General features: G+C 32.8%; 2 protein-coding genes across 2 annotated transcripts; one reads left to right on the top strand and one right to left on the bottom strand.

The window, feature by feature from the left end:
* The first annotated feature begins 923 nt into the window (after positions 1–923).
* On the top strand, positions 924–2600 carry LOC105965608 (uncharacterized). The gene is made up of 2 exons (XM_088813276.1): positions 924–1761; positions 1902–2600. Exons 1-2 carry the CDS (start codon positions 1209–1211, stop codon positions 1979–1981), a joined length of 633 nt encoding a protein of 210 aa, XP_088669402.1. The 5' UTR covers positions 924–1208; the 3' UTR covers positions 1982–2600.
* A 5104-nt stretch (positions 2601–7704) lies between these two features.
* LOC105965617 (auxin-responsive protein IAA16) lies at positions 7705–10954 on the bottom strand. The gene is made up of 5 exons (XM_012990184.2): positions 10547–10954; positions 9137–9375; positions 8418–8553; positions 8241–8302; positions 7705–8067 (listed from the first exon to the last, which is right to left on the bottom strand). The coding sequence occupies exons 1-5, from the start codon at positions 10777–10779 to the stop codon at positions 8030–8032; spliced, it is 708 nt and encodes a 235-aa protein (XP_012845638.2). The 5' UTR covers positions 10780–10954; the 3' UTR covers positions 7705–8029.
* Positions 10955–15204: the final 4250 nt, after the last annotated feature.

Raw genomic sequence — 15204 nt, forward strand, 5'->3', positions numbered from 1 at the left:
TTTATAAATTCCCCAGATTTCGATCCGAAATTTTCTGATTACGAAAGACAATTTTATTCCAATTTTAGAATCTATGTTTTTTTCTGAATATTTTTCAATCGAATCGGTATTAGGTATAAATTGGAAAAATTACAATTTCCGTCCTTTAGATTTGCCACTAAATTCACTTTTGGTCCCCAATGTTCATTAAAAACAAATTTGACCTCTCAAAATAACCATATTAATACGTCGTTGGTCCTCCCTGTTATTAAACATTAGTGGCTAACGAAAATGCACACACGCTAGGTGAACATGAATTTTAATAATAATAATAATTAAAAAATGAGTAAATTACGGAAACCTCTGAGATATGTCAAATTACAAAAAAAAAACCTTATGTTTGGGTAATTACAACCACCTCGTCAACTATGAATTTTCTTATACATCCACTGTCGCGGTATCAAATTTAGTGGAACCTTCTAGATTATATGTAATATTCTGCAATTTGTACCCGTTTTACCCCATTCGAGCTCCATTTTTTGAAACAAGATGATCATAAGATGTGTCTCTTGGCTCGTAAATATCAAACTGTATTGCATCAGAAACAACATTTTTCACAAAAGAAGTACAAACTAGAGAACATTCCACAAAATTTAGAAGATTATGTCGAATTTGAGACCATAAGGGCAGACGTGTAAGAAGATTCATAGTTGAATAGATGGTTATAATAACTAATTACCCAAACACGAGTGCATTTTTCGTAATTTGACCTTACTTTTTTAGGGGTAACCGTAATTTACCCTAATAATAATAATAATTAAAAAAGGAAAAAGAAAAAAAAAAAAAAAAAAAGAAGACAGTTAGAAACGAAGGGTGGAAGATGATATAAAAAGGCCCGAAATAAAAGGGCTTCCCCTCCTATCTTTTTCCATTTAATTTAACCTCTCCAAACCCATATTTTGCTTTACTTGGTGGTGCGTTTCCCTATTCACAAAAGATCGAAAAATTAGAAAAAAATAAAATAAATCCAATCTTTTGCACAAGTAAATAAAGAAAACCCTCTTTTCCCCAAGGCGCCACCACCCCTCCACGGCGGTCCGAGGCGGTTATCCACCTTCCTCCGCCGTGGTTGCATAAGCAGCTCAAAACCTTTTCTATTTAGTCAAACCACACGCACATTAGAACAAAAAAGAAACCAAAAGAATTTTTTTATATATATATATTGAGATATGGGGGAGCTAGAAAATATTAATCAAACGAGTAGCAACGACTCGTCGCCGTATCTATCACCGTCGCCGTCGTCGCCTTCTCTATCCGACGAGAACGAGGATTTGCAGCGTCTAGAGCACGCGCCGCCGTTCTGGCGGAACCCTAACCCTAGAAAGCTCTCGAAACAGCTGTCCATGTGCGAGGTCCCCCGCGACATGGCCTGGGAGAGGCGGCGCCTCCAGTTCCTCCGGCAGGAGCGGCGGAAGAACGGGATCAACCACGAGGCCGACGATCTGACGGACGAGGATCTCAACGAGTTGAAGGGTTGCATAGAGCTTGGTTTCGGGTTCAATGCGGAAGACGGGCAGCGGCTCTGCACCACCATCCCGGCGCTCGACCTTTACTTTGCCGTGAACAGGCAGTTCGCCACCAGTCCTATTTCTAGCCCCGCTAGCAGCGGCTCCGCCGCCCCGTCGCTTGGCGGCTCCACCGCTACCTCCTCCATGTCGACAGGGATCGGCGGCCGCTCCTCCTCGTGTAGCGATTCGGATGCATGGAAGATTTGCAGTCCAGGTACGTACATGATCATGCATGCATGCATGTAATTATATGAAGTTGTATATATATATATATAGGCCGTTACATAATTAATGCATAAAAGCAATATTAAGAATTGAATTAAGAATATTTTTTGCATGAAAATGAATGTGCAGGTGAAGATCCACAACACGTGAAGACAAAGTTGAGGCATTGGGCGCAAGCCGTCGCTTGTACCGTACGGCAGTTCTCTTGATCAATCGAACGCAAGAAGGAGTAGTTTCTTCATAAATTTTATTTCGTCATATCGTTTCATTTGTACAGAGTGAGAGAGAGAGAGAAATAAGAGAGAGAAATAAGAGAGAGATGGAGAGGGGGAGAGAGAGAGATCAGAGAGAGCGATCGAAACATCAGAGAGAGATCAAGAGAGATCGAGTTAGGCTGCTGAAAAAGAAAAAGAAAATGAAATTTTATGTGTTGTATTGTAATTGGAAATGAATATGGTCAAAGGAGGGGAAGCGTTTTAATTTGTAGGAAATTATGTATCCATAAGAAAGGCATGAAAAAAATGAAGATTTTCTTTAGAGCTTATTGCATTTACAGTTGCCCCTGTGAAAATCGCAACTGTGCGTTTTACCCCTGTCATAAAAAACTATGCGCAGTTGCGATTAAGCTCAGTTTCTTTATTGCTTCCGAAAGAACTTTCTCATATTCCCAAGTACAGCAGCTACAATGGTTAGCAAACCATTTATGTACGTAGTTTTTCCTTAGCTTTCAAAAATTTCGTTTTATTTTTTATTCCCTTATGTTAAACAAAGAAAACCCTGTAATTTTAAATTTGTATGCAGGTATTATTAGAACAAGTTTGTGCTAAATTTGGGTCATTTTCGTAAACGTGTCATGAAAATTAATCTTAGCTAAGGTTAGGGTTTGATGCACTAGATTGTACTAGGCACCATGATATTGATGAATCGATGGATATTGATGAAGTCTCGAACTTTGGTGCGTTTGTGAAGACTTGAATAAAATTATTTTTGGAATTAAGATGCATACGAATAATCTCCAGCACTCCTATTTTATAGTTGGGAGTATATTATGTTAGCCTGGGTTTGCCAGCAATTGTCCACGTGGTGGAGGCCCGGGTATGGGCGGCCCACAATCGAATGCCGTGGGCGCTTGTGTGTGTTGAATGCACTATAATAATAATAATAATAATAATAATAATAATAATAATAATAATAATAATAATAATAATAATAATAATAATAATAATAATTTGTTGGAACATTTACAAACGATTATATTTTGTTGCCAAATCACTTGAAGCATTTACAACAAAATATTTCGTTGTCTTTTATCATTTATTGGCAACAAAATAAATTTGTTGTCGTTGTATATGTATTTACTACAATTTTATATCGTAGCAAAAAGAAACTGACGCAGAACGGAAGCACAGTAAAGAATTAATTTCTACGAATTAATCCTATAGAACAAAATAACATTCGGAATCCACCGAAAACTCTGGAATCCACCAGAAAAATAGAAAAAACTCTAAATATTTTTATTAAAATTCGAAAATCTTCTTAAAATAAAGACCAAAGGCAGCTATTTATACTAAAAAACTGAAAACCCTAATTAAAATAAGAAAATACTAAAAATTACCAAAAACGGCAAAAACGAGTTAGAGTCTGATTCTAGTAGATCTCGTAATTTTGGGAACAACCCAATTTACGGAATCCTAATCCGATTTTTCTACGATTTGATATTAATTTTCTAAAACTTACCTAAAATAGCAAAAACAAACTTTTAGGAGTCTAAACGACGTTGGATTGCTGAAATTGGACGTGATTCATGAGCTTTGCTCATGAGTTTTGTTCCTTGCGCCGTTTCACTTGAGATAGAGTTCGTTTCGTACTCAACTACGATTTGAGTTTTTCGAAAACCCTTACTTTTCCATAATTTCTTTCGATATTTCCACCAATGCCCATTAATAACTCTTCTCCGAATTAAATAGTTATTTTGCAACACGAATCCAATTTGACGTCCCTTATCAATCTCCTCTTCTTCAAAAGAGCTCGACCTCGAGCTATGATCAAAATATAGCGATGCATATTTCTTTCGAAACAACTTCAAGTGCTCCACCAATACTCCCGGCACAAAAATCTCGCTTTCAAAATCTTCCTCCAAACGAGGCGTTGGAAAAATTGGCTTCTTAATCGAAAAACTCAATGGCTCCACCAATTTCGCCGATACAGGAACTTCACAGCAAACATTATCTACAATTAGATCACATACCTCAACGCAATCCACTTCTTCTTTCTCTTCACGTGCACTTTCCTCTTCTTGAACAAATTTTACAACTTCAAATTCTTCCTCAAATTTATTTTTAACACCCTCTCGAAACTCATCGACTCCCTCTTCAACCTTGCTAACGTTCTCTTCTACCCCGTTGACGCTATCTTCGACTTTGTTGATGCTCTCTTCAACCTCGTTGACTCCCCCTTCAACTTCATTGACTTTCACCTTGATTTTGTTAATGTCATCGTTAATCGTAGCTACGCTAATTTTAACTTTTGCATCAACAATTTCTTCTTCAACTTTGTTAACTCGTACGCCATGACCCTCCACCAAACTGGATGCTTGAATAACGAACGAAGTATCTTGTACCTCTTTAACTTTGGCAACGGGTAGAACATCTTTGATTTTTCTAGAAGAACTATTTCGCTTCTGATAATATTCCTCGCTCCATGCTAACTCTTCAGCATCTTCAAGGGAGTCGATTGCGCGCCACCCTATCCTAAGACGGATTGAAATATTCAATCCTTGCAAGTACCTTGAAATTTCCATACTTTCGGATTCTTCCAGGTTATTTAAGTTTGCTAGTCTCATAAACTCAGCAGTATACTTGTTAACAGATCTACTCCCTTGCGAAAAATTACGATATAGTTGAAATAGACGTTGCTCATAACCTAGGGGTAAAAAACGATTCATCAACATTTTTCTCATCCTCCTCCATGATTGGATTGGAAATTTTTCTTGTCTAGCTCTCTTCCTCTGTATATCATCCCACCATGCGGCTGCACAACCCTTTAACTCACACCTAACCAATTTCACCATCTTATTCGGCAAAATATCCATCAATTCAAAATAATTTTCGACTTCTGACACCCAATCGATAAAATCCTCAACTTCAAGAAAATTTCCACTAAAAGAAGGAATTTCAGCTCTTACCCGATATTTATCACGATCCTTTTGCCTCTTTATAGGCGGATTTTCTTCAAAATCAGAGTTGCCGCTCACCTTTGAATAGCCGTCATACCTTGATTGATGTTGAACAGGTCCATGATAATTGTGTCTAACATATGCACCTCGGGCTACACCGTCGGCAATCATCATGCTAGATTCAGTCCTTCTGTTGTTGTTGTCAAGGGCAAATCCCTCGCGCACCAACCGCAGATTTTGCAGTTTCTCAACCCCGCGGTCATCGCCAACGTAGTTGTTGTCTCCATATCTCGCACCTTTCGCCATCTAACCAGGAAAAACCTCGCTACTGATGCCAACTGACGCAGAACGGAAGCACAGTAAAGAATTAATTTCTACGAATTAATCCTATAGAACAAAATAACATTCGGAATCCACCGAAAACTCTGGAATCCACCAGAAAAATAGAAAAAACTCTAAATATTTTTATTAAAATTCGAAAATCTTCTTAAAATAAAGACCAAAGGCAGCTATTTATACTAAAAAACTGAAAACCCTAATTAAAATAAGAAAATACTAAAAATTACCAAAAACGGCAAAAACGAGTTAGAGTCTGATTCTAGTAGATCTCGTAATTTTGGGAACAACCCAATTTACGGAATCCTAATCCGATTTTTCTACGATTTGATATTAATTTTCTAAAACTTACCTAAAATAGCAAAAACAAACTTTTAGGAGTCTAAACGACGTTGGATTGCTGAAATTGGACGTGATTCATGAGCTTTGCTCATGAGTTTTGTTCCTTGCGCCGTTTCACTTGAGATAGAGTTCGTTTCGTACTCAACTACGATTTGAGTTTTTCGAAAACCCTTACTTTTCCATAATTTCTTTCGATATTTCCACCAATGCCCATTAATAACTCTTCTCCGAATTAAATAGTTATTTTGCAACACGAATCCAATTTGACGTCCCTTATCAGAAACACTCTTTTGCAACAAATGAAGTTGTTGTCTTACATTAAATTCGTTGCGAAATATATATGATACGATTCACAACAATAGTTTTCGTTGCCTATGAGATTCAAAGGCAACAAAAATTTCTTGTTACAAAAAGGTTATTTTTTAGCCACAAATACTATATTTCGTTGCTAAAATATAATTATTGGCAACGAAATTAATTTCGTCCACAAAGAAATTGTTGCCTATTTTACATTTTCTTGTAGTGAGGCTAGGGTTTGCGCCTTTTCTAACACCAATTGGTTTTAGGGCAACTGGTAGCGCCTGAGGTCCTACATATTACGCAAAATACAAGATGACTCTTTGACGACTAAACAACTCTTCAAACTTCTAGTCAAATATAGAAAGTTCAAAAGACTGTTTAAAGAATAAACTAGAAAAGTGATGATCCAAATTCCAGTTTATTCCAACATTGCCTCATGTAAACTGAATTTGCTCTATTGACTCCCAAACCTTCACATTCTTCGAAAAATGGGACCTTCGAGTGGCTTCGTGAAAATATCATCAAATTTGTCTTCACTTTTGCTATATTGATGTCGCTTTCTAACAAGCTCCCTTCAGAATTGGAAACATATAGTCGAATGTGTTGTGTTCTTCTGTGGAGGATTGGATCTTTCGAGATAAAAATAGTTGAGCTATTATCACACAAGAGTGTTGTAGGCTCACTTTGTTTGAAATTCAAGTTTTCGAGAACTCTCAACCTTACCGTCGAGAGAAATTAAGAACTCGAAAAGGTCCACAACGGTCAATGTGAAGGAGCTCCAATTGTGATTTTTATTTTCAATTTGACTTGAAATGAAATGGCTCCCGGTGTTGCTACCCTAACTAGCATTCTTCATACATTTCACCGATGGCTTTAATTTCAACAATCCTTGAACAATTATTTTGTTCGATAACTCCTTTAAACTTGGGAAATTAAGATGTCCGAATCTGTCGTGGCGCAACTAAGAAAACATCTGCTACATAGCAAGAGCCAAGAGGCATCCAAAATAATAAGTTTGATCTGAAAAATATTATTCGAGCACAAATAGATAGCTGCAATGAGTTGATCATTATTTTTCAAGATGCAAGCTTCGTCATTGAAATGCATATTAAGGAGCTAATAGCACTGACCCTGTGTTATTTTTAATTGGCAAAATAGTCCTCGTGAGAAAATAATTAGCAAAGACCCTCTGATGCTTAGTTTCGTCAAGATTTGAGAATAAATCTTTGCTTCTTGTCATGTACCTGTTTGCACCACTATTATTCAAGTACCAAATATTTTCAAAATTTTCATTATATGCAATCAATAAAGTCTCTAAAATTTCGACTTTAGTTCATGCATGTGACCAACTAACTTCTTATCTTTTTTCTGGATATTGTTTCCAACAACCGTTGATTTTATATGTATCTCGATTTATGGTAATAGTGACATTCGATGTAAGGCCTTGTACATTTATACGTTCGTCGTCTTCGCCCTCTTCTTCTTTAAAAAATGTTCGGAAAGGGTTTATATTTCAAATTCAACACGCAAAGATTGCAAACAAACCTTAACTTCAGCATAAATTGTTTGGTGAATATCCCATGTGACGACTTTGGAATTGTTTGCTTTAGTTAGTCTTTCATTCATTGAAACTTCGAGTACTTGGTATATTCGAAAAAAAAAAACTTTCCGATCTTTTTGCTTCTCCTTTTTCAAATTATTCTTTTGCGCGTCGGTCAATTGAGCCTCATTTTCGGGTGTCCCGAACTCCGCTTCAACAATGCTCCAAAAGTCTTACGATTCAAGACAAAACTTCATTAGATTACTTATTTTTTTGATGATAGTGATATAAGATATTGTAGAAAATAAATGCAAATAATTGCATGTTTACAAGGAAAATGATATTTGAAAAGGAAATATCTAAAAGAAAGATAAGACACTATTGACTATATAAGTGACAAGGCTGTCATGGATCAAAATGACAACCTTATTATAAGCAAATATATTTGATGGAAATTAAAATTACCCACTATTTATACAATCATCAACTTACATAGATAAACATTATACATACAAAAACTCAAATTTAACTTAGTAAAACTTAGGCAGTTTGTAGCAATCCTTTTCAGCCTCTGTTCTTGCACTTTTCAACTGCTCTTGGTGCTGCATTTAATTTAAAATATTGGGAAAAAAATTTAATTAATGATCATTGATGAAAACTATAAAATATAAAAAAAATACACGTAGTTAATCGTAATAAAATTAAAGAGTCATGTCAAATCGAAAAGTTGAAAACTCGAAATCAATGGATTAATAAAAAGAAATATTATTAATACCTAGTCCGATAGCCTCGGAACCCTTCATTATCCGTATACGTCTGCATGAATCGACGAACATCCTGATTTTGATCAAAATAAATAAAATATTAGCCTTCGAATACGATAATTAATCATTTTTTTTTTCAAATTAAAATTATTTCTCGTTAAAAAAAAATTAATTAATTAAAAACTTACTCCCATGGAACATCACCAACAAGCATCCAATCACCATCTTTATCTTCATAAGTTGGTACATAATCAGATCCATTCAATAAGTCTATTAATTTGCTCTCATTCATCAAATCCTTTATCCCTTCACTTCCACAATTGCCTGAAAATTAAGACAAAAATTATTTAAATTTGAAATTAAATCACTACATAAAAATATTAAATTATTATTATCAAATGCTAATTATTAGAATATTATTTTTGTCAATATATTGAATTAGCGTCATAACTACAGTAAAAACAAAAATAATTATTTTATTAGATAGCATAATAGGTTTTGTCACTAAAACAATTATTTCTTGTAGTAAATATTGAAAAGCAAATCAATTATATGAGTACCTAAAATTATTTTAAATTTGTTATGTTGACATGATAAATCAAGCTTTCAGATACATGTATAAAACCATTTCTCAAAATAAAAACTATAGAGTTAAAATTATATAAATTAATAAAGTCGGGACTAGCAAAATTCTATTAATTTAATGAAGTATTAAATTATCGAATTATTAATTTAATACGTTGAGAAAAAAAATATTATTTAAGCGACGCTATTAATTTATCGAGGTTGTACTATGTTTTTAAGTATGAAAATATTATTTTGTAAAGCAGCAATTAACATTATGGAGGTATGTTTATATGTTTAATTTAATTTGAAGTGGTAATTAAATAATTAATTAGTTAATTACCTATTGTGAAGGAGCTGAACATTTTGCCAAGGGCATCGGAAAGTTGTTGGTAGCTGGTGTACATTTTCAAGTCTACTTTGCGGAGGTATGGCGCCCCGTCTAGGCTGACTTTGACGAACGCCGCCGCAGCACCGCCGCTCGACTTGTCAGCTTCTGTGGTGGCGCTGCTACTGTTCTTTTGGACGGCCAGGATGTTCTTTCTGAATGATCTAACTGGCGGCCAACCCACTACTTGTGTCCTGAAATTGCTTAAATTTATTAATTTAGCGAAATATATATTAAACTAATAATTTAATATTGATCAGTGCGGAAAGAAATAATTAATTAAGCGAGTTATTAATTTATCGAGTGTTAATTTATAGATGTTCTACTCTATATGGATTTGTGATCATCATCGAACTTTTTCTTTTTGTCCAAATAAAATAAAGCAAACATATTTAGTGACCTAAAAATATAGTAATTATTGTTTGTGAAATATAATCATAATTAAATGAAAAAATAAATAAAATTGGGTAAATGTTTATATCAAAGGTGCTAAATCGCTTTCACTGTAATTATGGAGGAAAAAGAAAATAAAGTTAAGATTCCATATGTTTTTTTTGTTCTTTATTGATTGTGGCAGACAACCAAACATGGCCTTATATTATCTATCATACCTAATCACAAGCCCCACTTGCACTTTGGACAGCTTGTGAACTTGAGGCAAAAATAATTAATATTATTTCTTTTTGTAAAATAAATAATATATGATTTTATTATTATATGTTACAATAAATATTAAGTGATAAATTAATTTAACTATCTTTATAATAATTTTATTCTAACCATATAAATTTAGATAGTGCAATTTAATTGTTAAAACTCGAGCTACATAATTTCTCACAAGATTTGAATTCACAAATTTTCGCTTTATGAGATTTAAACGTCTCGGTTATGAATAAATTCGAACGCGTCACAGAAAATTATTCAATCCCTTTGAGTTGTAAGAGTTGATATAATGAATTTCAACATTCATAACTAGTATTAATTAAAACTTATTTGGATGAATTTATTCTACCACGTATTTCAAATCGGTCGTTGAGATGCTATACTAAACTAGGTGACTTTTGACCATTGATCTGGTTAAATTACCACCTACTAAGCACAAAGACACATAAATATGTGCGATTATATGCAGAACAACTGTTAATAGTCACCCGATATATTTCAGCGGGCTCATGAAATCCACTTTATTCGAAGTTAATTGATAGTTTATTGTATAAATTACCAATACATATGGTGTTTAAAAGTTAATTGCTCAATCAAGTCACATATACAAAGGCATCAAATCAAGAACTCGTTCACATATAAATATTCGTAAAAACACAAATTAATTAAATGATAAAACTAACAATAGTTAGATAAACTTACTTGGAAGGTGGCTTAGAATTGTTTTCCTCAGCTTTCAAATTTTGATGAATATTCTCATCAATATTATTATTATTATTCCCCGACGAAGATAATGTATTTAGTTCGAGCTTTAAATCAATACTTTCCGAGAAAACTCTCTTCGAATTGCAATTCTTCACGTTTCCTCCGCCACCCGGCAATCCCAACCGCAGCTCCGTTTGGTCATACTCTGATCGACTTTCCCCACTATTCATGATTACTCGAATCTCGATATTCGACTTTTTTTTAAAATAGATTATAATTGAAAAAAAAGAAAATATTATTGTTATTTTCTTGTTTTCAAGTAGAAGAACTCAAGGTTTGGTTTTGGTTTTGGTTGTGGAGGTGTTTGTGTAAGTTTGTAAAGAATTGAAGTATATGAAGTGGGAATTTGGTATATATGACAATAATTTCTTTAAAAAAATATTTTTGGAAGGTTTGGATGTGGCCACGTGTACGTAGTGGATTGGCCGATTCTCCTCACTATTCCAATGTTTTTGGTCGGGTGAATGACGTAATTGATGACATAATCAAATGCATAATTGTGTAGAGAGAGAGAGACATATAACTTTTTTTCTGAAACCGAATTTTGTTGTTTAATAATAATAATAATAATAATAATAATAATAATAATAATAATAATAATAATAATAATAATAATAATAATAATAATAATAATAAATAATGTGTGCCAAGCTGCCAACATTTACAAGATTCGCGTTTTTTTTTTTTCTATTTTCTTTTTTTTTTTTGAAAATAAAATAGAGTAAATTTGTATTTGGTATATGGAGTTATAATTATAATTAAGTTGGGTACTCACACTGAATTAAGGGCCCATTTGGACAAAAGTTTTTACGGCTGATAACCTATTTCAGGAGTTGATAAGTTGTTAGATTTTATTTTAAAAATTAATTTTTGAAGTGTTTGGATTATGAGCTTATAAGTTATTTTTCCTCATTCTAGGATCTGAAATAAAAAAGTGGAGTTGATATATTTAAAAAAAAAAAAATTATTTACTCTCCAACAGCGTAGTTTTTTAATTTTTAAGATCTTTTCTAAAGAAATTACCAAACACTTTAAAAAAACTTAAAAACTCTTAAACATCTTATAAGCTATTTATTACAACTTATAAGTTTAATCGAACACCTCCTAAGTTAAGTTAATACCATTGTTCTCATTACTTTTATTTAATGTAAATTACCTATAAAAAACTTACAAGTGATTACTACTTTCTACATCATATTGAGTTTTCGAATCCAAATATTAAATGAATTGCAATCCAATTAATTAACAACCAGTTCCCGCCAAATCATGTACTCGATCCATGATTTATGCAAAATAATGAATACTAACCATTTTTATTTTTATTTTTTCCCCATTTTTTTAGCTCTATCATCACTACTTTGACTCTCAAAATTTTATTTAAATAAAGTGTATCGTATTATGAAATTAATACCTGGTCGAGGGGAAAGAAAAAAGAAAAAAGGAGAAGTATTTTAATTTAAAATGTAACAAATCATTTCACAAAGAAAATATACCCACTATACGAGAGGCAAATCCTTTCATTTTTACATTAGTCTTTCATTAGCTTTTGCTATAAATTCCATATAATTTTTCTATGGGTAAATTACACACACCCCCCTGAGGTAAGCTTAAATAACTGTAAGGTCCCTGTGGTATCAATAATTACACTCAGCCCCCTGAAACGTAGTCAGAAACTCTAATGGGATAATGAATTGGATACGTTATTCCGATAGGGTTCTAACGGACTATTGGTTTCAGAAAGTGGTGGAGACAACAAAGAGCTATGGGTGATTTAAGAAATGTTTGGGAATGTTCGGGGAGCCATGTTACCCCATATCTCTTTGTTGTCTTCACCACTTTATGAAACCAATAGTCTATTAGAACCCTATCGGAATAACGTATCCAGTTCATTATCCCATTAGAGTTTCTGACTACGTTTCAGGGGGCTAAGTGTAATTATCGATACCACATGGACCTTACAGTTATTTAAGCTTACCTCAGGGGGGTGTGTGTAATTTACCCTTTTTCTATTAGTTTTTAGTTAAGTTATAAAAATTATCCTTGAGACTAAACTTATTTATCATTTCCCAATTTCTATTTGACATTGTTATAAGTATATTCTAGTTAGCAAGTGCAATTTGTAAAACAAAAATAAATACGAGCAACTTCAGTGCTAAACATCAAAAATTGAATTACCAAATGCACATTTGATATTTGAGATAATATTTCAAAATAAATTTAAAATTCACCAACTCCAACCATAGTTATCGATTTTTTTAGAGACTATTAGTGAGGACCCCCTCTAGCATTATTTTAATGAGGCTGGATCCAGCTCCTTATCCCTTATTAATGAGAGACCCATCATTTTTTCATTCTCAAATTTACTCTTCCTCTATTCACTACCTATTATACACTACTTTGATGCACTTTTTTTTTTTTTTTTTGTATTTTAATTTTAATTTTCGTTTATTATTTATTTCTTATTTAAAAAATAATATTTAATTTTTTTTAAATTTTTTTATTATATTTTTAAAAAATATTTTTTACTATACTTTTTTGTCTTCAATTAAAACAACTATATTTCAACAAAACAACTATTATTAAAACAACTATTATTAAAACAATTATGATTAAAACAACTATATATATCTCCAGCAACTGTCATTTATCAAAATCAACTATTTGTTAATTCAACTATTACAATCAACTAAAAAGTAATAAAAACAACTATATTGCTATACGAAAACAACTATATTGATGTACGAAAATATCTATAAATCTGTAAATAACGCCACACAATTTCAACAAAAACAAACATCCATTATACTATTGATTGAACACAAAATTAGCCTCCAATGTAAGAATTCAACCAAATACTTCAATTAAGAAAATTAAGATTCGAGAATTGGGTTCTAAGAAAAACCAGAGAAAAAGAACAACAACAACAACAACAATGAAACAATGTTGGCAGTAGTCTCTATTGAAATTAATCTCAGACGCAATATCAACCCTAGTACCGCTGCATAGTCTCGTCATTCTCCCTAGCGAAAACCCTAACGCCGTCCATGACGAGAGAATTCCAGGGGTGAAGACCGTCTTCTTTTCGCGTCGGTGTTGCAGAACGGAAGCACAAAAAGGAATTAATTTCTACGAATTAATCCTCTAGAACACGATAACTCTTGAATCCACCAGATAATTGAGCGAAAAACTCAGAAATTTTATTGATAATTAAAGATGTCGAAAAATAAACCCCAGAGCAACTATTTATACTAAAGAAAACGAAAAAACCTAATCAAACTAGGAAAACGAGAAAATTACCAAAAAGGGCAAAAAAACGAAATAACTCCTAAACCTAGTAGAATACCGAAAATTGGAAACATCCCAACTTGCGGAATTCAAATCCGAATTTTCTAGAATTTCCTAAAATAGCAAAAACGTCGTTTTGAAGGCCTAAACGACCTCGAAACGCCAAAATCCATCGTACGTCACGGCGTAGCGATGCGTTTAACTCTCCTCGTCGTTCCGGTTCGGAAAAACTTGGCCCCACACAATTCCGGCTCCGCCACCTCTGCATCAAAATGGTTGATTAGGTGGTTAATTATTTGGTAACTCATTCTGCACGATGTATTTTTAGATACAAAGAAATGAAATATCAAAATACTAACCGATTTTGATAACACCTCTAGAGAATTTTCTTTTTAAAATTTTAGGAGCCAAATGGTAGTTTAGAGGTTTGATAACTCATTTAATTCTACAAAAAGGCTAATTTTTCGGGATAGCTTTGTAATTTATTCTATCTTTTATGCAGTTTCAATAGCGGAGAATTTTCTACGTTAAAAAAAAATAAAGAAAAAAGAAAATTCAATTTATAGCCTTCTGTGCATTTTATTATATATGCTTATGGAAATTGAAATTGAAATTGAAATTGAAATTGAAATTGAAATTGAAATTGAAATTGAAAAATGAAGATGTCATCCCTCCTACCAACATCAAAAGATTCCATAATAATGGGTCTAATGGGTGATTTCTTAACACGTAGTGTTAGAATTAGGAGTGTAAGTTGGAACGGAATTCCCAATTTCCATCGGTTTCGATTTTAAAAGTTCCGATTTTTGAACATTTTTTTTCATTCCGACTTTCGAAATTCCGATTTCCGAATTTTTCTGATTTGTTTGGATTGGAATTGGAACTATATAAAATAAATTTGGAATTTTCGATTTCCGATGCGATTCAATTCCGAAATTAATTCCGAAAGATTCCGATTTTTTTTTCCGAAAAATACACCTATAATTTTTGTTTTAGGATTTTGACATAATGAATTGTTGTTAGAAGTTTTATTGGATATTATTCTGTGTTTATTTTTATTTATTTTTTTGAATTGAAATTTAATAGTTATTAGTTTTACTTTTATCGACGTGGATGTTCTTATTTTTGAAAAACTATGAACATTTCAGAAAATTTCGGCTAAGTTTTGAAATTTTAAAGCTTATGTAATTTCCGATTTTTTTCCGAAATTCCGAAATTTCCGGACTTTTGGAATTGGAATGAATTTTTTGATTCCGAAAATTTTGGAATTGGAATTGGAATTGATTTTGTACTTCCGATTTTTTTTGAAA

This window comes from Erythranthe guttata, chromosome 14, assembly GCF_056151865.1.
Source record: "Erythranthe guttata isolate IM_541 chromosome 14, IM_541, whole genome shotgun sequence".
Classification (NCBI taxonomy): Eukaryota; Viridiplantae; Streptophyta; class Magnoliopsida; order Lamiales; family Phrymaceae; genus Erythranthe; species Erythranthe guttata.